This window comes from Ranitomeya imitator, chromosome 2 (genome assembly GCF_032444005.1).
Source record: "Ranitomeya imitator isolate aRanImi1 chromosome 2, aRanImi1.pri, whole genome shotgun sequence".
In the NCBI taxonomy this organism is placed as follows: domain Eukaryota; kingdom Metazoa; phylum Chordata; class Amphibia; order Anura; family Dendrobatidae; genus Ranitomeya; species Ranitomeya imitator.
This window is the reverse complement of record NC_091283.1, coordinates 467,863,878-467,889,144: the sequence shown is the minus strand read 5'-3', so window position 1 is coordinate 467,889,144 and position 25,267 is coordinate 467,863,878. Positions and strand designations below refer to the sequence as shown.

Sequence of the window (25,267 nt, the reverse complement as noted above, 5' to 3'; positions counted from 1 at the left end):
GAGGACAGAGAAATTAAATGGGAAATCGCGTTTTTTTTTGTGACCGCCGGTAAACAGTTAATTACCGGCGATCGCAACCCAGGGGCCGGTAAAAAAAAACCAAATCATGATCTCTGGGGTCTCCGCTACCCCTGGCAACCGAGACCCCAGAGAAAATCCAACTCTGGGGGACGCTATTCACTTTTTCCACAGCGCCGTTAATTAACGGCACTGTGGTTTAAGTACGCTTAACTGCCGCCATTAAAAGGCGTATCGGCGGTCGTTAAGGGGTTAAGAAAGAAAACGCAGTAGTTTGACAATAAATGGGAGTCACCCAACCACTAACCAAGAGTGGAGAAAAAGTTTTGGTGTTATCATTTATATTCTCTGAAAAAAAGCCAAGGGGTATGTAAACTTTTGAGCACAACTGTATTTAGCCACACCGTGATGCACAGAGTGCCTGTGCTTGGTTTGAACAGTCATTCTGTGCTGACAGAGTCCCTTTAAAAAACGCACCGCCAGAACAGAGGCCAGAGTACAAAGTGCCTCCTTCTGCACTATAATACTATGAGGCTCCATTGGGGATTTCATGTGAATCATATTTTTAGGGGATTTAGGCAGACACCCTGTCGTAGTGTTCAGCGTAGAGCACAAGATAAATGTGAATTAAGTCTTACATTAATCTCTAAACTGAAGCTTATGATCACTTATGATATGTGGCCAATAATCCAGCATGCCACAATTACTACTTGCAATGTCACCTCGTGGTCTTCGTGTCATGGTTGTAGCCCAAATCTTACTCCTTTAGGAGGAGGTAACAGGGGGGTCTATTTGGTGGTGCCCCCGGTGTGACAGTTGTAGGGTGGCATTGTGTGTCTCACACGGAGGACATAATGAGGATGCTCTGTGCGCCGTGTTATAGAAAGTTGTACATGGATCCCAGTCCTAGCACCCGCCATCCACTGGGATCCTACTGATGTTATTAGTGATTGTTTATAGCCCTGGGCCGACGCACAAATCCCACAGACGCTGTAGTGTACGCGGGTGAAGCCATCAGCTGGAAGTGGCGGGTGTCCTGAGGGAGCGAGCAATACACCTGCTGCTTACATTCACTTACAGTTCCCTATACTCAACCCATTCACCTGCCACCTTCGGCGGAGGCTCCTATTTATCTGTTCAGGGAGGCCCCAATGTCTTCCTGTGCCTATTTGGCAGCCATTAACCCTCTGTGGGCATTCAATGCATCACAATGTATTAAACCATTGAGCTTTTGTTGTGTGGCATTACAGATATGGTGCTGATTGTGGGTAACGCCTCTATGGGAAAATATATGACAGGGACAAACAGCAGCACAGAGTGTTTATGTATATTGTGCCGCCATACAGGGTCCGTCCACACAGATTTGGCCGATATAGGATCATAAAGGACAGTTTACAGGGGTCGCTTGTCCAGAATGATCTGACACAGGCTGGTTGCTATGGACATTCTTCCTGACAACCGTACAGAAAAAGATAGCATCTATAGTAGCTGAGCTCCAATATGGACGTCACCATGAGGAAACATGGTAAAACTCTCCTCATTTAGCATGGGGATCATTGGAGATACGCCTGGCCACCGGTGTCATGAAGACTTCTGCCAATGCATGGTGATGATGGGCGCACGGCTGAGCAGCAGCAAAACAGGTCTAGAAAAACTGTCAGCTACGTCAGGACGGACCACCAAGTGGTCAGAAACACCGACTACTACTAGCATTGCCATCTAACCCATGGGGGACCTGGGAAGATCTACCAAAGTGTTGGCAGTCTGATGCCATGGTCACAGGGTCAGTATTTTACCTCAGTATTTGGTCAGCATTTTACCTCAGTATTTGTAAGCAAAACCAGGAGCGGGTGATAAATGATTCTATTTTATTTTTCCTCTGATTGTTCCACTGCTGTTTCTGCATTACAAATACTGAGGTAAAATACTGACCAAATACTGAACGTGTGCGCGTGGCCTTAACAATATAGGGGTTTGATCTATATACTATCCACACATGTACTCAGGGCTAGGTATGCACTACATACACACTCACGTATATAGCATTGGGTGTATACCGAACACAGGACTAGCTGTAAACCACACATGTGCTGAAGTATAAATGTAGCCCTATATATAAAGTGCACATACACACAGCAGCATATACACTGTGTATATACCCGGGGCTGGGAGTATACGGCGTGCACACAGCAGCACACACACAGCGTATATATACACACAGCAGCACACACACAGCGTATATATACACACAGCAGCACACACACAGCGTATATGTACACACAGCAGCACACACACAGCGTATATATACACACAGCAGCACACACAGCGTATATATACACACAGCAGCACACACACAGCGTATATATACACACAGCAGCACACACAGCGTATATATACACACAGCAGCACACACACAGCGTATATATACACACAGCAGCACACACACAGCGTATATATACACACAGCAGCACACACACAGCGTATATATACACACAGCAGCACACACACAGCGTATATGTACACACAGCAGCACACACACAGCGTATATATACACACAGCAGCACACACACAGCGTATATATACACACAGCAGCACACACACAGCGTATATATACACACAGCAGCACACACACAGCGTATATGTACACACAGCAGCACACACACAGCGTATATGTACACACAGCAGCACACACACAGCGTATATGTACACACAGCAGCACACACACAGCGTATATATACACACAGCAGCACACACAGCGTATATATACACACAGCAGCACACACACAGCGTATATATACACACAGCAGCACACACAGCGTATATATACACACAGCAGCACACACACACAGCGTATATATACACACAGCAGCACACACACAGCGTATATATACACACAGCAGCACACACACAGCGTATATATATATACACACAACAGCACACACACACTGTATATATACACACAGCAGCACACACACATTGTGTATATATATATATACACACACAGCAGCACACACATTGTATATACACACACACACGCATTGTATATACACACACACACAGCGCACATCCCCCGGCCGGTTTGAAGTGGGCGCCGCCGGAGCTCCGGGCCTGACGTCTCCTCATCATGTGAATCGCAGCATTTCCCAGGGTGCAGCGGCCGCTTTGCCCCACCCCGTGTCTCAGCCCTCATTTCCAAGCCGTGAGAAATAGCAAAATACTGCAAGCAGCAGCAGCCGCCGCGGTGGTCGTCCTCCCTCCTTCCTTCCTTCACCACCCGGGGCTCCCCAACATCCCCCCCGCCCCCAGGGACACCAGCCGGGGGGGAAGGAGGACAAGACCATCCAGAGCAAGAAGAAAGGGGGGATTCTGCACCAGATCGGAAACCATTCCCGGAGACACCCCAATAATCAGGATTCTACCATCAGACACCCCCTTCACCTCGGTGGATTATTCTACAGGACTTCGTTATAAGGGGAGGCGGTGGCGTGCACCCTGTGACCCGGAGACCCCACTACACCGCTCCTGACCCCGCTCGCTCTTCTCCCATGCCCGCCAGGCCCGGAGGCTTATAGCCGGGACTCCTCGGTTTGGGGGTCCCCGTCCAGCAGCCCTGATTAACCCATTCAGTGGGCGCCCCCCACGGTCTGCTCGTTACCTGGCCGCGCCCCCTGGCGGTGACATTGCGGGCTCCCCCTCCCCCTGTTTTCCTGATCGGCGGATCGATATCGGGGTGCTCCCCCCAGTGTCCCCCTCCCCCCCGCCGTGTGATCAGACACCGGGAGGAGGAGATACCGGGCCTCCATTTTAAGACAGGAAGACGCTGGAGAGAGGGGGAGGCTGCTGACATCCCCGCTCCTCGCCACTATCGGGGGCCGCCGCCACCAATGGTGAATCTGGGGGCGTGTGACCCCCGCACGGCTGTCATTGATGAGTGACGCTCCCCGGGCGCAGTAGCGGCCTCATTCCCGGTCTCCGGGGCGGGGGGAGCGCCTGTTTTCCGCTGTTTTATCGGGGAAGGGGGAGTATTTTTTTCTTTTATCGGGGGAGGGCCGCGGCCTACTTGTTTGTTTTGCCTCCTCCGTCCGGAGCGGCTTTTCCTGAGCGCGGAGGCCGGCCCGCGGGTGGCGGTGAGCGGCCAGTGACGGGCGGAGGGCTCGGTGTTGCTTGCGGGGCCCTGACGAGCGGAGGACGATGGGCTGCCTGGGGAACAGCAAGACGGAGGACCAGCGCAACGAGGAGAAGGCGCAGCGGGAGGCCAACAAGAAGATCGACAAGCAGCTGCAGAAGGACAAGCAGGTGTACCGGGCCACGCACAGGCTGCTGCTGCTGGGTGAGCAGGGTGGGGCCGGGCGCACTACAAGTCCCAGCATGCCCCCTCCTCCTCCCCCCTGTATAGGCGTGGGGGTCCTACAGGTGGTGGCTCAGTGGTCAGACGTCTCCTGGCATAGCGGAGGCTGTGGAGTTGGGTCCAACATGGCTGTGTAAACATGGCGGCCTACTGAAGGGATTCCCAGCCCCCGCGCTACGTTGTGGTGTGTTGTTGCGGCCCTGCTGACCTAGCAGCTATGCGAGACCCTCATGTATCATGGTGGTCTGCTCACTGGGGTCTACCCGCGTCCTGGTGGACAGGTGGTCTGTCACCTTGGATGCAGCCAGCTCTCCACCGGTGATGTGCCGCTAGTCATCAGAAATGCTCCATCTTCTGTTCTAGCTAGTCAGCGGCGTGACAATATGCTGGGTGGTCTCGCTCTGTGGGGGTGTGCTGGAGGAGTTGCCCATAGCAACAAGCCAGATTTTTGGACATGGTTCTGTCTGCCCTAGAGTATAAATAAAGCTTGTTGTACGGCTGTGGACTCCTTGTAGGTTTGTCGCTCACCCGTGGACACTGCTGAAGGCCGGTCACTGTGGTGGTGGTGCGTTCTCGGGAGCTTGTACATGAGGAGACTGGTGCTGCCGCCACCATAGGCCCGAAAAGTAATTCTACTAATGTCCGTCCTACAGGTGGTGGCACCCCTCTACAGAATATGTATTGGGGTGTACAGCGTGGCTGAGGTAGAATTTTCGGTGAATATTTTGCGATTATTTGCAATGAGGCCAAAGAAACCTAGAAAACGACATAGCCCAAATTGTCATGAGGTGTGCGGCTGGGCGTTACTTCTTGGTATTAATATCGGTGGAAGTTTTAATCTTTGGTGTCATGACCTCGGAGTTATCGAAAAAGGGTTGGATGGTTTTCTTGTCTCGTAAAGTGAATGTTTCCTCGTTATTTCTCATTGCCCTCAAGAGCTGCAAGATCCACCGCGATGTCTTCATGTGGTCAGACACCTTGGGCAGCCTCAAATGTCTGATTTTCTGGTCCGAGCTCGGCCCTTGTATCTGGGTCTCGTGCCCTGAGATAACGGACTGCCTCATGAGCGTATACGAGATGTCGGGAGACCTGGTGGACGCTTATTCTGATCGGAGCTCGGCCTGTGCTCCACAGACGTGAGATTATTCTTGGGTGAACTTAGATGTCCATGTAGGGACCACGATGCACGGACCACCCATGGGTCTCCTAACCTGATCTTGACAACCACAAATGCATATGTGAAGCTGTAGTGCTCAGGTCAGAAGACCCATAGCTGGTCTGTACATCGGTTCTTAAATGGACAGCTAAACTTGTCCTTGGAAGTAGGTTGATGGTTGACCACCCGTTAAACCCTTGTGTGGTGACTGATCACTTCACTGGTGCTGCTCTGCACATTTTGGTCCATATTGACCTCACCACCTTCAATCTGCAGCATGTTTTCAATGACAATTTATCATGCTGGGAATGTTTTTTTTTTCAGGAAAGATCATAGATCAGATGTAACTTTAAGTATTGGCCAAGACGACGCACAATCAGCTCTGTAATACAGCTGTAGCCAATAGTGTGGCTTGATGCCGCCAATAGTGTGGCTTGATCCGTGGTCTGGTGTGAGAATAGCCATGTGGTACATAACTACATTTCCAAAAGGAAGGAAGCAATGTCTCTTTTCAATGAATCAGTGCATGTCATTTGTAGTATATCTCGCATGTATGAATAGGCACGCAGCGGCATTTGTGGGCCCCAGGCCTCTGTTACATTTACTCTTTACTTCTGGATGTCTCTCTATGAGATGGTATGAGTCCAGAAGGGCCTCCTGGGGGAGGGGGCGACCTATGAATACAGTTGGGCAAATGTCCTGTGACTTAGTGCTGGCAAATTGTGAGGACTTGATAATGATTGGCTCCAGCGAGATGGGAATCTGATGGAACATCATGGAGCTGGTGTGTGCCATAGTACCTTGTGGTGCTGCCATCATGCCCCTGCTTATTATGGCATATTCACAGTAGATTATGGGATCTTTCTGGGATTTGGCCACTGGTATCCATGTTCAGTTCTTGATGTGACATAACTTTCTTAAAGCGAAATAGAAGACATCTGAACCTGGAGCAACATAATACCACCAGATCCTCATACAACTGGATCCTATAACTCAGGCTCGTGGCTTGCATATGGGACCATGCTGGACTTTATATCCCGACCTGAGGATTTTTAAGTCTCGGTTCCCACAGTGCTTGCGAGTTGGTGGTTTAAAAAAAAAAATATTATATATATAATTTTGTTAAAGCTTCACTCTGATTACGTGTACTCCATCTAGAAGGTTGGCCTCAATGTTGGCCGATTTTTATTTTTTATTTTTTTTTGCTTTTTCTTAAGATTCAGCTTTATTGTCCGATTCTATCTTCTCTGAAAAATCACTGAAAATCCCTCAACCTAAATATTTCCGGTGTCCAGTGCATAAGACCCCCTTGATGTATCACTGAGCTAGGCAGCTTGTTAAATGGTGGTCTACTGGGATTCCACCCACTTGACTGGGAGTGAGTATACCAGATATGGCCCACATTCCAGATCATGTGGTTTCTGCAATAAATGCACTGTTTGCTAAATCATTTTAAAGGGGTTGTTCATTGCCACTCATTTCACATTGGAAGTGAATGGTCCTCATGACATTCTGAGGCCAAGTGCCTGCCAAGCCGAGTTCACAATTGGCAGGTACTGTGCACAGTGTCCTGGTCATTAGAGTAGGACACGTGCAAGGATGGTGGGTCACGGCATCATCACAGCGCTCAACTCCAGTGTGAAGTGAGCGGCTCTGGACAGACTTCTGTGGTGTGTTTTATCGATCATACATGCCACAAATGTGTGCTGGATGGAGGTCCCACGTGCTGATATCTATAGAATGGGGTCCTTATTAGTTTCCCTCAGCTGCTGTGACCAGAGACCATGCGGTGCATGTATGGGGCTGTTCCTTTGCTAATTTGGCAGAAAAATAAGCGTACTTGTTCTTTTTTAGAACCCCAGTGGAAATGAAAGGAGGGGGCTGGACATGCACGTCCTCTCCGTGCAGAAGTGACCCTTCTATATAGAGATAATGCTTGTCTCACCTTTTTATGAAAAAACAAAACATTTCTTTTTCCTAAGTCTTGTGGTTTAGTACTATAAGGCTATGTGCACACGTTCAGGATTTCTTGCAGAAATTTCCTGAGAAAAACCTGAAATTTTCTGCAAGAAATCTGCATGCGTTGTTTTGCGCGTTTTTAGGCTACATTCACATTTGCGTTGCGTTGGGCGCAGGTTCGGCGACGCATGCGTCATGCGCTCCTATATTTAACATGGGGGCACATGGACATGCGTTGTCTTGCGTTTTGTGATGCATGCGTCATTTTTGGCGCAAGCGTCAGGACGCAGCAAGTTGCATTTTTTTGCATCCAAAATCATGCCAAAAAAGACGCATGCGTCACAAAACGATGCGTTTTGCATGCGTTCTTGTTTGCGTTGTGTCGCCGACGCAGCTCCGCACAACGCAAATGTGAACGTAGCCTTACCGTGTTTTTGGTGCTTTTTTTTTGCGGACATTTCGCAATGCATTATATAGTGGGAAATCCGCAAAATTAATGAACATGTGGGTTTTTATAGCGAAAAAAACAGCAAAAAATCAGCTACGTGTGCACACGGCCTAAGAAGTGACTACTGCGCTGCAGATGTCTTACTGGAGGCAGTGATGTGGAGCAGTTGTGCCAGTTAACGGGCAAGTGTTAAGTCTGTGATAGGGTGGGCAACTTACTGGTGGCTTAGAGTACTGTATGTGCCAACGATCCGGAACTGGCGGCGCTTTGGGCGCCGCAGATGTCCGCTGCAGTCTATTGAATGCAGGTGAATCCGCATGTGTTCACTGAACCGTAAGGATTGAAAGCGTCTAAACCAATCTGGAGAGAAGCGCTGCATGTCCGTCTCCGCGGGTGTTTCTGGACGCAGAGTGGGCATGGGACTTCTAGAAATCCCCTCCGCTATGCTGTAACATCTGGACGCTGCATAATTACGCAGCGTCCAATCCACAGCATTTACTGATCTTGTACACCTACCCTTAAGGTTCCAGTTAGGCGACTTCAGGAACCAGTTTGACTTGGCCCCGTTCATTGTCCTCAGCCCTGGTCTGTTATCACCTTTACCCCTCCGAGGGTCTCCTTCTCCCCTTTAGGGTATTGCGGAGTTTTGTGCATACTGTAATATGATCCGAGGCCGCACTACCTGCTCCTAGTCTCAGCGCTGTACTGAGATGATCGCCATTCACATCAGTCCCAATGGGGCTCAGTCTCCTCCCTGTTTTAGACATGTGAGCACCACAAAGGTCAATTAAATGGGAAATTAATTGATCTTAAACTGTGTTCAAACATAGCAACCATGTTGTATTTTTTTTGCCTTTGCTATAGAAACACATTCGTTTTTGTGATCCAAACCAATTCTGAGACTGAACTGGCCACGTTCCCCGTAGAGCATGAGGTCTGGACACCGTTGTACATAGGGGACAATGCTAAACCTGTGCAATGTCCCTAACTTTTCTTGGGATTAGTGGAAATCCCAGAACTTGTGCCCTCGCCGATCAGAAAGTGAAGTCCTTGTCCACATGGGGTTTGGTCCCCTGTAGTTGAGGATCTATAGAAATTTGTGACTTCAGAGCGTCGCTGTTGGGTGTTCTCTGTATGCTTGGTCCTGTGACCTGAGCGCTGTCGGGAAAGGTGGTCTCCTGCCAGGCTTTCTTCATATGCTGCATATGCTTTTGGTCGCAGTGGTTAGACCCCCAGAGATCCGGGTGTTTTCTCATATGGGGGGATAGCTTCCAAACATGGGACTACCCCCTCCATTTGGTACGTATAGTGCGCCATGCAGTCATGTCTCTCTGTGTGATGTGCGCATGGGTCACATACGAAAAGGCTGACATTTTATCTGTTACTTGTGGAAAAGCAGGATGTCCGCCATCATTACTGCCATTCCGGCTCCTCTAGGGATTGTAAACCAACTCATTTCTTGTGTTCGCTTGTATGGCGCCAACATGTGCCGCAGTGTTTCAGGGGTTGTCTCCACATTGAGAATCACAATATGTAAATCCACAGCGCTGTCACCGCGGTAAGTCTGCGTGCACTGTTTGTGTAGCCAGGCCGATGATCGAGGAACCTGGGCGGTCCGCTCACAGGACGTCATGTAGCCAGTGACACTGGGCGTGTAAACAGCCACACCTGTGACATTGCCAGCCACAGCGTCATTCCTGGGTGCACAACCTGCTCGGGCCAAGTGGTTTTCACTTTTCTTACGTTCTGTGGCCCTGGAGAAAGACAAGTGATTTCTTTATGCTGGAAGTGTGACGCAGTGTTTTGTAGTTGTCCTTTTAAATGTCGTCATTTCCTACATTGTCCGAACCAGGTGATTTTCTATTTCCCGCCTTGTCACTAATCCCCCAGGTGTATATTGTAAGCCGCGTATATGGAACTATACGGTCAATTGTAGACGTCATTATTTTAGTTTTCTTACTAAGCTTTTCATGCAAGTTTGGTGAAGCTGTTGATGACCAGTTTGTTTTATGTAGCACTATAGGATAATGCACAGACGTGGCGTCTAGAAATCTGGATTACCTGGGTGAAGTGATGACGGCCATATTGGTTATTGCAAGCTTCCCTCAACAGTACATAGAATAGAAGGGATTTGTGAAGTCTCCTCAATGGCTTAAATATTCCCTACTCAATTTGGGAGGGAAAAAAGAAATCTAACGCCGCCTCCATAAACATTACCTAGCTTTGTTCGGCCAATAGCTGCTCCCCATGTGCTCTCTAAGATCCGCTAGTAGACGTCTCTGGCGGGGGCCGATCTCTTAGAGAAGATAAGGATCTGCAGTCTGAAATGTGACCTGCCACCTCATTCTGTCCCCAAACATCCTCTGTCAGAGTGAGTCACAGACCCCCCCCATACACGTTACTGTCAGCGGTTCTGGCTGAGGTTGGTCCAGTGTATGGGTGGCCGTAATGGGGTTGGCCACTCATTTATTTTTATATGATCTCTTATCCTTAGGGGACAGCCCATCAATATCTGATTGTTCGGTGGTGATATCTGGGCACCCCCCTTCAGTCAGCTCTTACTGGCGATGGATGGAAGTTTTCGGATGTTGCCGGTACCATCAGCTCATCATTTCTATAGTGGTTGCAGCTGGGTACTGCAGATCCACTGCATATTTAGATAATTAGGGGGGGATCTGTAGTTTTGATGGAGCTGCTGTTTTCTGGCTGCATCTGAGAACTTCTGGCTGGCGCTGGTAACTGCTGGTCGCAGGGGTGCCGGATGTCACATTCCCACCCATCAAATATTGGTGACCTATCCTATTTGTATACTACTATCTATGGAAAAGTAGTGGCCAGCCACTTTAAGGCTAGGCTTGTGCTTTTCTGTGGATTTTGAAGAGGCTCTAGTTTAAAATCCACATCCAAGACTATTCAGCAGTTTTGGAGATGATCTGATGTGAAAATCGACATAACAAACCCCCCCCCCCCCCTCCCCATGTGATTATGCCCCTCAGATGTTAACGGAGGTTTCCTAGATGGACAAATGCGTGTTTTCAAAAGAAGTCTACATCAGGAATTAATTTAGTTTTCACCAGTCTATAGATCTGATGTTGTTTTTGAAGAATTTTGCTAGTTTTAAAGAGGGTTGTGTTTTTTTTTTTTGTTTGTTTTTTTTTTTTTTTTGTTTTCTGACAGTTTTTAAAACGTGTCAGAAACCTTGTCCATGTGTCCACACTCCCAACTCCCCAATGAACTTGTGTGTTTTTGATCTTGTGGTTTTTGGAGTTTCTGCTTCTAAAGCTGCTTGGTGTGAACACACCCCAGTGTGGTTTTCCTATTGAGTGGTGGTGTTTTTTTATGTAGATTTTAAAGTAGATCTTCTACCAAATCTTTGTTTAGAAATATCACCCTTAAGGATGTATATGTTCACACAGGCCCAAAATCTGCAACCCCCACCCCCCCCCACAATTCATTGCAGATTTTGATGAGGATTTGTAACCAGTTTTGCAAAGAGTGAAGGTTCACCTAGTAAAGTGATGTGCTGTAGGTGTTACTTTCTGCTGCAGATTTCTGTGCAGTGGTGTATGAATATTAGCAGCATCTCATCCCTGATGCTTGTCCTGTAATGGACTGAGGATATTTCACGTGCCAATCCATGGTGAAAAATCTGCTGCACATCAGTCCCGTGTGCACATCCCTTTATGATGCCAAGCCTTGCCCCAGCAGTTGGTATTACCTGCCAACACATGCAGACATTAAAGGTACGTTCCCACGGGACCTTCCTCCAGTGCTGTGGATCTAGTTCCAGAAATGCTGTAGTGTTTGCAGAGCAAGGATCTAATCCGGGGTGATATCGGCGGCATAGATTGACATGCTGTGTATCTCCACAGTCTTTTAGGCTAAGTGCATACGCTGCAGATTCCATTGCGGAATTTTCCGCAGCGGATTTGCAAAATCCACAGTGAAAAACCGCTGCGGTTTTTACTGCGGATTTACCGCGGGTTTTTTTATTGCGGATTCTGCTGCGGTTTTGCATCTGCAGTTTTCAATTGGAGCAGATGGAAAACCGCTGTGGATTCCTCACAAAGAATTGACATGCTGCAGAAAATAAACTGCAGCGTTTCCGCGCGGCTTTTTCCGCAGCATGGGCACAGCGTTTTTGGTTTCCCATAAGTTTACATTGTACTGTAAACTCATGGGAAACTGCTGCGGATCCGCAGCTGCGGAAACGCTGCAGATCCGCAGCAAAATCCGCAATGTGTGCACATACCCTTAGGGCCCTGTGGATCTGCAGCAGTTTTCCATGTGGTGTACAGTACCATTTAAACCTATGGAAAACCTAATCCGCTGTGCACATGCTGCAGAAAATGTATTTTCCGCAGCATGTCAATTCTTTGTGTGGATTCTGCAGCGTTTTATTTGGACGTCTGCTTTTTCAGATGGAACAGTCTGTGGCTAATCATGTCTTTTGTTTTGTTTGAGTGGTCCGCAAAAAAAAAAGGAGACATGATCGTTCGTTCGTTCGTTCGTTCGTTCGTTCTTGATCCGAGTTGCAGCCCAAACTTCACCAATGCAAGTCTGTGGTCCAATGAAAAAATGAAAATTCATGGACAGCACACAGACACCGCCCATGCATAATCCGTGTACTGTCAGTTTTTAATACTGCAGTGGGTGAGAAGCTTTGAAAGTTTTTTTTTTTTTTTTTTTTTTTTTCCTTTTGAAAGCATATTATATAATCACTGTTGAAGCTCTGGTTAAAAAAGACTGCCCAAATGACACACACACACACACACACACACACACACACACATTATATATATATATATATATATATATATATATATATATATATATATATATATATATATATATACGGTATATATATATATTAATCTCACTGCCGTCTGAATGAGGTGTAACACTGTGTAATTGCTCCTTATTGTACTTAAAGGGGTTGTCCACTACTACAGGGGTCCCCAACTCCAGTCCTCAAGGCCCACCAACATGTCATGTTTTCAGGATTTCCTTAGTCTTGCCCAGGTAATAATTGCATCACCTGTGCAATGCAAAGGAAATCCTGAAAACATGACCTGTTGGTGGGCCTTGAGGACTGGAGTTGGGGACCCCTGCACTACTAAACTAAATGTTCGGCCCCGGTAAAATAATAAAACCTATACTTGTTCTCCCGTGGCTGTACTGCGGTGTTGTCGCCCAAGGCGTCACTGTGTCCATCTTCGTAGGAACGGAACATCAAGAGGAAGTCAGAGGTCCGCTGCAGCCCGGACTTCCTCTTCGTGATCAGTTTGTCTGAGGGCAGTCCCACACGTCCAGATAATTCCGGTACCGGAATTGTCCGTGTGCCCGTGCGTTTCTGTGGCACATCAGTGTGGCACACGTGTGCCGCCCGTGTGCCCACTGGTTACCACACGCACCGTGCAGGAGATAGCGCTAAAGTTTAGCGCTGAAACCCCCCCCACTGGTGCTGAAGCCGCCATTGATATCTTCTCTGCAGCAGCGTTTGCTGTAGAGAAGATATGAATATTCCTTTTTTTTTTTTTTTTTGTTTCTCGTGTTTAAAATAAAGATCCATGTCCCCACCCCCTGTGCGCCCGCCCGCTGTTCTTAAAATACTCACCCGGCTCCCTCGCTGGCTGGCGCTGCTTCCTGTCCTGGCCGCACCTTCTACTGTATGAGCGGTCACGTGGGGCCGCTCATTTACAGTAATGAATATGCGGCTCCACCCCTCTGGGAGGTGGAGCCGCATATTCATGACTAATCGACGGCCCCACATGACTGCTTATACAGTAGACGGTGCGGCCAGGACAGGAAGCAGCGCCAGCCAGTGAGGGAGCCGGGTGAGTATTTTAATAACAGCGGGCGGGCGCACAAGGGGTGGGAGGGGGGTGTGGACATGGATCTTTATTTTAAAGGGACACTGTCACCTGAATTTGGAGGGAACAATCTTCAGCCATGGAGGCGGGGTTTTTGGGTTTTTGATTCACCCTTTCCTTACCCGCTGGCTGCATGCTGGCTGCAATATGGCATTGAAGTTCATTCTCTGTCCTCCGTAGTACATGCCTGCACAAGGCAATCTTGCCTTGCCCAGGTGTGTACTATGGAGGACAGAGAATGAACTTCAATCCAATATTGCAGCCAGCGGGTAAGGAAAGGGTGAATCAAAAACCCCAAAACCCCGCCTCCATGGCTGAAGATTGTTCCCTCCAAATTCAGGTGACAGTGTCCCTTTAAGCACGAGAAACAAAAAAAAAAAAAAAAAGGAATATTCATATCTTCTCTACAGCAAATGCTGCTGCAGAGAAGATATCAATGGCGGCTTCAGCACCAGTGGGGGGGGGGACAGCGCTTACTGTAGCGCTGTCTCCTGCATGGCATACGGACAACGTCCGTGTGCGGTACGTGTTTTACACGGACCCATTGACTTTAATGGGTCCGTGTGCTCCCACGAACACTGACATGTCTCCGTGTTTGGCACACGGAGACACGGTCCGCATAAAATCAATGACATCTGCACAGATGCATTGATTTCAATGTGTCTACGTGTGTCAGTGTCTCCGGTACGTGAGGAAACTGTCACCTCACGTACCGGAGACACTGACTCCTGAAGGTGGGGACGGTGACGACAGCGCTGATTGGGTGTCGGGGTCAAGTGTCATTCCACCTCATCACAGGCCCGGGACCACTAGTGCAGAGACCGCTGAAGCGGTGTCGGCACAGGAGGCGAGTATAAGTTTTATTAGTTTATAGGGGCCAAATGTTTATAGGGTTGTCCTAGTAGTGGTCAAACCCTTGTAAGAGAATTTGTAAAATCTCATCCTCAGTGCTGCAACGGTAAAATCCACTGCATACTCTTCCAGTGTGAGCATGTCCTAACAATCAAATTGAATCACAAAATGACAACCTTTTGTGGTTTTGTTGCTTTTTTTTGGGCTGCCCATCTCGTTCAAACCAACTTGTGGATAAAAGAAATACGTCATCTATTGCACTTATGGAGAATGTCTTCGATATTTTCAACTGCAGTGTTATTTATTCTGCAAAATATGTAGGAAAATGTCAAATCCTCAATATTCTGCACAATGTGGACCGTTTGTAGTGGAGAAATGCTATATGGTTGGGAATATAACATTTTTTGGATTGGATAGTGCCTAGGTCGGAATGGATTCCATAAGGTACTGCTTAAAAAGGTTGTACCAGGTTTGGAATTTTTCATATCCATACTCTATATCTTATAACTTTCATATCCATTCACACACTGCTATTCACAGCCACGGTTCTCGATCATTGGAGTTCCCAGTGATCGGGCCCCCAGTGATCTGGAAGTCATTCCTGATCCCAACTCCCAAAATTGGCGCAAACCCTTTAAGAGTTGTATCCACTTTTTTTTTCCCCACCAGGTGTTTTTAATGTTTTATGCAACATTAAGACGGCATTGACTAGTTGTTAAGTCACAGGTCGCAGCGGTAATAAAATATACAGCTTGGTTTAGGTTGGATTTTCATACTTTATTTTCCGGTCAAATTGCATTGTTGACACTTATCAGAAACCTGAAGCCAGGGCTATGGTGTCGGTAAGCCAAACCTTCGACTCCTCAATTTCATTGACTCTGACTCCACCAAAATGGGCTCCGGCTCCACGACTCCGACTCCACAGCCCTGTCTGAAGCACCGCATTTATATCAGTGGCAAACTACTGCCGACGTGGTCCATCCTATATTACAGTGCCGACGATCAGGAACCGCCAGCGATTTGTGCGCATTGCATGTTCACTGCTTCCAAAGCGCTGCCATCTATTGAATGCAGGTGGATCCTCGTGCTCACTGAACCATGCGGAATCACAGTGTCTAATACATTGTATGGGTGGAATTTCTCTTGCGGAGGCTCGTGTGTCCGTAAGAGAAATTGACATGCTGCGGTCTGGAGAGACACGCCACATGTCCGTCTCCATAGGTAAGCCGCGGCCGTCTCTGGACTCATAGTGGGCATGGGATTTCTTGAAATCCACTATGCTGTAACAGCTGCACAATTACACAGCGTCCAACATGCAGCATTTACTGATCGTCTGCACCTACCCTCAGAGGTCCGTCCGTCTCAGGAGTTCTGTCCTATTCCTGATACAGGACGCTGAGGTGAATGGGTTTAGGGAAGATACATTCACAGCAATTCTCCAGCTGCTCTTGGGGACTTTGTTATCAAAAAAGAAATGATTACTTAAATCAGGTTATGTAAAATAAACGTCCTGTTGGCAGTCATTATCACAGGCAGGAGTACAATGAGTATGAATACTCCGGATCCAGCATTCACAATGTGTGATGTCACAGCTCACCTCCTCACCCTTATTTCCCAGCGACCTTTGCCCTGATGACAGCATGCTCAGAACAAATCAGTGAGTCAGAGCCTGTCCGCTGCTGAACACTCCGGTTTGTTAGATCCCCATTACTTATGTTAAATACATGTAATGTAAAAACCTGATTATAAACCATTTCATTTTCTGTTTGCACATTCTCTTTGGCTGTATTCACATTTTTTTAAAGTTTCATAATGTTTTTTAATGCAGCGCTTTATTGCAGTAAAAAAAGCTGCATGTGCACACAGCCTTCCAAAACTCGTGATCAGTGGGGAATATTTGTAATGTATCTTGTTGTATACTCATTTCTCCCTTATCTGAGACATCGCTTACTGTCTGTGGCCATTACTGTTCCATTATTGTCTTATTGGAGCGTAGAATGCCCTCCCATAATTATCCAGAAGTGACCTAGTATCTTCTGTAGCCGGTCTCCTATCAGAGGACCTCGGGCTCCATTTACGTGCACTGAACGATGCCATAAGTTAGCATTTGGTAGATGCGTGGATCTCGTGTATGGTCGGCTGCGGGGGGATGTCCCGTTAATGACATAGAACACCTATCCACAGAATGTGTGACAAATGTATGTCCTCTGTGGGTCCCATCTTTATATCCGGCCACTGCTTTTATTGCAATGGGCATGGTGTCCACATGTGTGCATTATCGCTCAACTCGCCCAGGGGATTTTTGGCCCTCCATTTTAAGAATAGTGAGGGGCTCAACAGCCGGACACCTTTCGATCACACACTTACCATGTCTTGTGGATAAATGATTGAGACCACCCCTGTAATTGACTGTTTTCTGGGTCCACACCTCTCCAGGCCACTTCTGCTCATTGGGTGGGTGGCCGGGATGTGCAGAGCCCGTTCTTTCACCTGTCGGATGTGCTGAGCCTCGGTCACAAGATCTTGGTCTTCCTATTTGTGTCTTGGATACTGTTACATGGTAAAAATGAAAGTTGTTGGAGCAGGAAAAGCTCCTTTTATTATCCAACAGACTTGTGTATCCAGTTCTTTTCACCCAGGGACATAACTTTGCCTCATACTTCGCATTGTTTAGCTGGTTTAAATAGATTGCAATTGGCTGTCTTCTGTATTTATCATAAATGTCGTCTTTTCTCGGAATTAATATACCGGTTTTATCTTTCTAGGTGCTGGAGAGTCGGGGAAAAGCACAATCGTGAAGCAGATGAGGATTCTTCATGTGAATGGCTTTAATGCTGAGTAAGTGCATCTACTGATAAGGATCTTCACATGTGATGGGGCTTTTGGGCGGGATGCCCCCAGGCCCGTGTCTGCTAGTGCCAAAGCCCCTTTAACATTATATGGCCATCAGAGGTAACAACTTTCATTTGCAAGGTATTATATTCATCTGTCGGGATGGAAATTGGACACTGCAGTATTGTGAAGGGAAACCCCTTTAATTCCTGTAGCCAGGGTGGCCTGTCCTTGGGTGTAGACCCTGTCACATTGGAGGTGCCTTCTCTCCAGCTTGGGAAAGCTGCAGGTACGTTTCTGATCACGACTAAGGTGACACGCGGGAAGTGTCATTTCTCTTGGACTTTGTTTTCTGGCTCGAAATGGCTGTAATCTAAGAAATTGTATCAAAGCCTTCATGTTGAGTTCAGGTTCTCCAGACTGATCAGTAATTAGTGTGTGACGCCGTGGGTCCACGCGGGGCGTTCCCTGCTGCAAAGGTTCTATCTAAGCAGTTCTAGGCAATGATTAGAGATCTTATTATATAGCGTTACCCTTTGGGTGTTGTAGCATATTTGGTCTATTGTGCATATCGCCCCTAAGCTAAATGTGTCCTCGATTAGCCACATGTGAGAGCTACAAAAGGGTGTGTGGCTCATAAAATCCTATTATCTCTGATATCTGTTCTGCCTATGGCTTGTGTCCCCCGCCTCCTTCTTGCTCTGAGTACAGTGTTTTGGGGTTACTTTTCTCTATATGACATTAAAGCACCATAGAAAATGCACATACATTATAGGACAATATAGGGGACCCTGAAAAAAAAACGCTTCAGGAAAACCTCCTGAACCTCAGCTCTCTGGGGGCCCCTGCTATGTGACATTGTCACGGAGGGTTTAGCTGTGTATTGCTGTACACTTGTATATTGACATAGCAAATTTTATTTTGTCTTTTAAGGGAATGTGTCATCAGATAATGACCTGCAGTATAAATGGCCTTTGCACATGCTCATTAGATGCTTCAATACAAAAGAGTCGGTCAATTGATGCAAATGAGCATGTGAATTTCCTGAATCATGAGGGTGAAAAAAAAAAATATGGATTACAATATGGGGGGAAAAACTTCCAACTTTTTTTTGTAGAAAAAAAAAATGCATGTAACACAAAATCCTGATGGCTTCTCTTCAGTCCTGGTACATGCTTCACGTCTGGCATCACTGTGTATTGAGCCAGTTATACCGAGGTCTCCAGCACTAAATAGAAATGTGATGTTTGCTATCTTCTACGTTTTTATATTGCAGCTGCTACAAGTCTTCTGTATAATCTTCCCTGATGTAGTTGTCCAAAATCCATGAAAATGTTAACTATTGTGTAGGGGGCCACCCACTGTTTGTCTACAGCAGATGATGGAGGGAGGTGGGCTGCTGATGGGGCATGGTAGCCAAGATGGACAGAATTAACTGATCGGACTATTATGATGATGGGGTTGTTGGGGTTGTACAGACACAAACGTTGGCCGTTGATCCTTTACGTCCTCATGTATTCATGTCCTATAACAATAGTACAAGGCCATGGCTTCCGCTTTGGTGTGTGCATATATAGGGGGACACATTGGTGAATGTTGGTGGTATCTGTACTGGTTTGGAGCATTTGCTGTGCCCTCCTCACTAGTATGTGACCTGGGCTCAGTCACACTTGTGCTAGTAGCGTGTTGTTTTGGGCAGTCTTATAGGTACACTGTCTGGGGTTTCATTCACAAGTCCCTTTCCCAGATATGGATGCGTATAAACGTGTATTTTTTTTTTTTTGCCATGTGCAGTTAGACTAAGTTCACATTTCCAGTAATCATCTGTCAGGATGGATCCAGCAGCAATCAGATGGCTAAAAAGTTGTGCAGACAACTTTTTTTCTGTCAATTTACAAAAAAACAAAAACGTACCGTATATACTCGAGTATAAGCCGAGATTTTCAGCCCACTTTTTTGGGCTGAAAGTAACCCTCTCGGCTTATACTCGAGTCATACCCAGGGGTCTGCAGGGAAGGGTGAGCAGCTGCTGTCTAATAATACTCACCTGTTCCTGGCGCGGTCCCTGCACATCCCTGGCTCCCCGACGCCGGCAGCTTCTTCCTGTAGTGAGCGGTCACATGGTACCGCTCATTACAGTAATGAATATGGACCCGACTCCACTCCCGTAGGGGTGGAGCCGCATATTCATTACTGTAATGAGAGGTACCATGTGACCGCTCAATACAGGAAGAAGCTGCCGGCGCCAGGGAACAGACGTGAAGGGACAGCGCCAGGAGCAGGTGAGTATAACTCAGTGTGCTATATTCACCTGCTCCCCGTTCCACCGACGGCTGCCCATGCTTCTTCCGTGTCCTCTGCAGTGACGCTCAGGTCAGAGGGCGCGATGAAGCGCTTAGTGCGCACCGCCCTCTGCCTGAGCGTCAGTGTGGAGGACGGGGAAGACACAGCGGCGGTCGGCGGAGGAACGGGAAAGGTGAGTATAGCAAGTGCCGGGAGCCTGAGGTGTGAGTATGTAATTTTTTATTTTTTTAACCGCAGCAACAGCATATGGGGCAAATGTCTGTATGGAGCATCTTATGGGGCCATGTGCAGCATGATATGGGGCAAATGTCTGTATGGAGCATCTTATGGGGCCATGTGCAGCATGATATGGGGCAAATATCTGTATGGAGCATGTCATGGGGCCATATGCAGCATTATATGGGGCAAATATCTATGGAGCATCTTGTGGGGCCATGTGCAGCGTTATATGGGGCAAATATCTGTATGGAGCATGTCATGGGGCCATATGCAGCATTATATGGGGCAAATATCTATGGAGCATCTTGTGGGGCCATGTGCAGCGTTATATGGGGCAAATATCTGTATGGAGCATGTCATGGGGCCATATGCAGCATTATATGGGGCAAATATCTATGGAGCATCTTGTGGGGCCATGTGCAGCATTATATGGGGCAAATATCTGTATGGCGCCATGTGCAGCATTATATGGGGCAAATATCTGTATGGCGCCATGTGCAGCATTATATGGGGCAAATATCTGTATGGCGCCATGTGCAGCATTATATGGGACAAATATCTCTATGGAGCATTTTATGGGGCCATAATCCACATTTGTGGAGCATTATACGGGGCAAATGTGTCTATGGAGCATCTTATGGGGTCATAGTCAACATTTGTGCAGCATTATATATGGCATATTTTAATATGGAGCCCATCATGAACTGTACGGAGCATTATATGGATATTCAAAAACACTTAAACTACTGATGTCTCAATTAATTGTACTTTTATTGGTATCTATTTTTAATCTTGAAATTTACCAGTAGCTGCTGCATTTTCCACCCTAGGCTTATACTTGAGTCATTAAGCTTTCACATTTTTTTTTTTTTTTTTGTGGCAAAATTAGGGGTGGTCGGCTTATATTCGGGTCGGTTTATGCTCGAGTATATACGGTATTTCAGCTTTTTTTTTTTTTTTTTTAAAAAAAACATTGAAGTATATGGAAATAGGATTCGTTAATTAGCCTTATGTTTTTCTCCCATTTTGAAATGGATCGGTCTTTTTGTGAACTAAATCAGTTTCAAATAGATGATCACTAGGCCACTAAGCAAAAAACCGATCCGCTTGGTATGGGAGAATAATGCATGGCTACCGGATCCTTATTCTTTTTATAAGGAATGGAGCCACAGGGTGTGTGCTCAACCCGCAACTCCATTCCGCTCTCCCTGCACGGCACATAAATCCCACTGTAGAAGGGGAACCTAACATTTCTTATGTATCCAGTGCATAGATGATACATTTTAATAGACTGGAAAACCCCTCTAAGTCCTCTTTCACAGTTCCGTCTTTCAGCTCCCGTCACAATCCGTCGATTTCTGAGAATGCAGAATCCTGCATTTTCTCATAGACTTGTATTAGGCTACTTTCACACTAGCGTCGGGCTCGGCCCGTCGCAGTGCGTCGGGCCGAGGTTACCGACGCTAGCGTTGTTTGCGCCGTGCAGCGGGTGCAGATTTTCATTGCATCCGCTGCCCCATTGTGAGGTGCGGGGAGGTGGAGGAGGAGTTCCGGCAGCGCATGCGCGGTCGGAAAAAGCAGTCAGTCAGCAGCAAAAAACGTTACATGTAGCGTTTTTTGCTCCCGACGGTCCGCCAAAGCACGACGCATCCGGATGCGACGTGTGGCAATCCGTCGCAATGCGTCGTCAATACAAGTCTATGGGGAAAAAACGCATCCTGCAAGCACTTTTGCAGGATGCGTTTTTTTCTGCAAAACGACGCATTGTGACGGATTGCAGTTAACGCTAGTGTGAAAGTAGCCTAAGTGACAGATGGCCATCCATTTCATCGTTGTGCACTGGATCCTGCGTAAAAAAAGGTCCGTCAGGCGGGGACAACGCACAGAGGAACGTTGTTTCTGCACGTTCTGTGCTGCCCGTTACTGGCTACAATGGAAGCCTATGGGCGCAGGATGCGTCGCTGCCTGTGAAAAGCAGGAATCCAGTGACGGGTTCCATCTTTTCAAACTAAGCATGCGTGGAAGAATTTCCTGTCGGGGAAATTCTCTCTCGCTCGCTCTCTCTTTTTACTATTGATGCTGCCTATGCAGCATCAATAGTAACAAGATATAATGTGAAAAATAATAATAAAACATCGCAATATTCTCACCTACCGATGTCCCGCGCAGCGTCACCGATGCTCCCGGCATCTAGCATTCCTAGAAGAAAACCGCTGCGAAGACGCATACACAACAGGTGCACATAGCCTCGACGGGTCCATCAGAAAGACTGGCCCAGTGCGCACGTTTTCCACAATCTGCACAGGATCCGTCATTTCAACGTCTTGACGGATCCTGTGCAGATTTGGAAGACGGAAGTGTGAAAGAAGCCTAAGGCTACTTTCACACTTGCGTTAACTGCAAACCGTCACAAAAACGTCTTTTTGCTGAAAAAACGGATGCGTCAAAAAAGTGCAAAATGTATGCAACGCATACAGCATTTCGACGGATCCGTCTATTTGGGGATGTCTGGCCAATTAGCTAAAAAAATCCTGTTTCTGAGCATGCTCAGTAGAAAAAAACGTATTACAGCGCTGCATTGCGTCGTACGACGTGTCTCGACGCATCCGTCGCTCATAGACTTTCATTGTAGCCAAAGACGCATGCCGATGGATGCGCCGAGACACGTTTTTTTGTCGGAGCCAAAAAACGTTGCAATCTACGTTTTTCCAGACGACGTGTTGCCTAATTTCGACGCATCCGTCGAAAGACGTATACCGACGTATGCAAATCCGTCGCAATGCGTCGCTAATACAAGTCTATGGGGAAAAAACGCATCCAGCAAAATATTTTGCTGGATGCGTTTTTTCTGCAAAACGACGCATTTTAACGTATTGCAGTTAACGCTAGTGTGAAAGTAGCCTAAGCCAACGTCTGGGCCTGAGAGGTTGAGTGTTGGTGAGCAGAAAGATTGGTATTACCCTGCTCCGGCATCCTGTTCTGTCAGTAGGACAGTGCTCACATCTATGCCTGGCATGTAAGGCGTCTCTGCTGCTAATTAGGCCCAATAAAGTATGTTAGGAAGTCATGGGGGCATAATAAGCATCACACCCCTAGGAAGCTGTGCAGCAGACTACTGGTGTGGAAGTGAGCACTGAACTGGATCCGGAGCAGGGTAGTATGAATCTTTTTGCTCATCTGTCACTTGCGATGTGTGTACTCGGCACACTGTCAAGATTCGACAGCCATATTTCATGGTACGTGTGCAGACCACAAGGCTTTACTGACTGCGTCTCCTCACCCAATCTTACAGCCCCACAGATTGTGTACCCACAGTCAGTCTGGGCATTGCGGCCTGTATATGGACCCTGAAAAGTGGCCGTTTAGACTAGTCTTTAGGTAAATGGGTGCCTTTGTTCCTACACTGCAACCTCAGGACCTGCACTACGTATAGGATTTTTTTTTTTTTTTTTTAGTGGAGTAATCTGTTACATAGGGTGTTGGGATGTATTTTTTGTAGGCTGTGCCCCCTGGCATAGTTAACAAATGCCAGTGGGCAGGAATTACATGTAGTTGACTTTCATGAACCGGCGTCTTGTTGCACAGTCGGCAGGACTACTGTCCGCATACATATACTGGATCGCTGCAGTCTAACTTCAAATGGGCCAATGTTTTGGCCACGTGGTCCCCATATTGAGGGGTAGTGCAGTTTTTGTATGTGGCCAGCTGAATACAGATTATAGGGGTGGTAAGCAATGACTCCAGGATGTCTTTGAGGGCTTTCTTGACATCCAGGCCCGGTCACATCTCCGGGATTTCGTATTCACCTTTAGCTGTTTACAAGAGAAAATGGAAATGTAGATGGCCCAGGAGATGATGCACATGAAGGCCGTCACGTTCTAGTTCAGTCTCCGGAGGATAGGGTTAATGTGTTGGCAGCGATCGTGTTCTGTTCCCCCGATGCACAGATTGATACCGTTTTGCCAGTAAATTTGCCAAGATAGAAGTTTGTGTGTCAGTGCCGGCTGCGTCCTCCCACTTACAGTGTGTTTCTTCCTCTGTTCCAGCGAGTCTCTAAACCTGACTGTACTAATTGCCTGCGCGTTTGTGTGCAGGGGAAATGACTGCCTTATTAGGTCATTGGAGCACGTGACGGACCCTCGCGGCTGCCGTCCCTATGGATGGAGATGGGACCAATACAGGATCTTGCTAGAGTAGATATCGGGCATTTATCCTTCTGAAGATCCTGTTATATGATGATGGGAGTGCTTGTCTCTCTGTTCTGAAAACAATCAGCCCTTTTTTGTTACTTGCTTTGTTCCCCTCCCGAAAGGCCGAGACTGGTGTTCACATGCAGCGGATAATTTGGCGCACACAAGCCTGCAGATGATGGGGGCAAATCTTTGTCCGGTTAAGCTGCACATCTGCAGATGAAATGTATGAGTGTACGCATCAAATTTCCACCGTAGATCTTTATAGTAAATGTCTTACTTGCCATAGGCAACAATGACTTCCTTCCCAACTACAGAAAATGATAGTATAATATAATGTGAAAATCTGTATCAAAGCCCCCCATCATGGCACTTGTTATCTGGCAGTTCATAAGACTATTGTGTGGCTTTATGTATATTGCCTGAATGGTAAAGGTGGTGACTATATGCAGGTGTTGATGCCAATGATTATTTGGATTCTGACGTTTCTGCTTCCATGAGGGCCCCCCACTAACACTGTGCAGTTATAGTACCGGTGTCGTCCTCATGGACCCTCTCGGGCAGCTGTTACATCTCTACTTCTACGCCACTGACCCATCCTGTGGTAAAACGTACCTGGAATTTCAGAAAATACCGGTGGCATGTCAGATGTTTGTCAGGGTGAGAAAGTTGGTGCCGAAACCCTGGTCAGTCATTGAAATAAGGTCAGCACTGCTCAGCCCACCCTTAGAAAAGTGAGACTAGATGTGGATACTGCCTCCGTACAGCAGCCATCTCCGAGGAAAGCCGAGCAATGATCATTGGAGGTCTTGGCATCCCCCAATAATCAAATCTTTACAGTATAATATTCTGGTCGACCACAGTGTGTATGGTGTCCTGCTTCATCCTGAAATACTGCAGCCAGGTAATTGCTGGGACCATCGCTGTGTACTGGGATCTGGAGCTTGGGTTCCTCATTAGTTCTTGATAAAAGCGATAAACATTTTAGTAACTTAAAATGATTTTGGCTGAAGCCTGCTTAGACTGTAGCCCATTGGGAGCCACCTGTATAAAATGGACTGTTGAGTG

At 47.2% G+C, this 25,267-nt stretch overlaps 1 protein-coding gene across 2 annotated transcripts in view; it reads left to right on the top strand.

Annotated features, from left to right (window-relative positions):
- The window catches only part of GNAS (GNAS complex locus), a 325,563-nt gene that overhangs the window by 262,881 nt on the left and 37,415 nt on the right, over positions 1–25,267 (top strand). Inside the window, exons 1-2 of one of the 2 annotated variants that reach the window (XM_069751232.1) lie at positions 3,091–4,348; positions 17,420–17,492. In XM_069751232.1, coding sequence (XP_069607333.1) covers positions 4,210–4,348; positions 17,420–17,492 — 212 coding nt within the window. In that variant the 5' untranslated portion in view covers positions 3,091–4,209. Of the gene's footprint in view, positions 1–3,090; positions 4,349–17,419; positions 17,493–25,267 lie in introns of those variants that run through there. The other variant, XM_069751231.1, reaches the window with a different exon arrangement.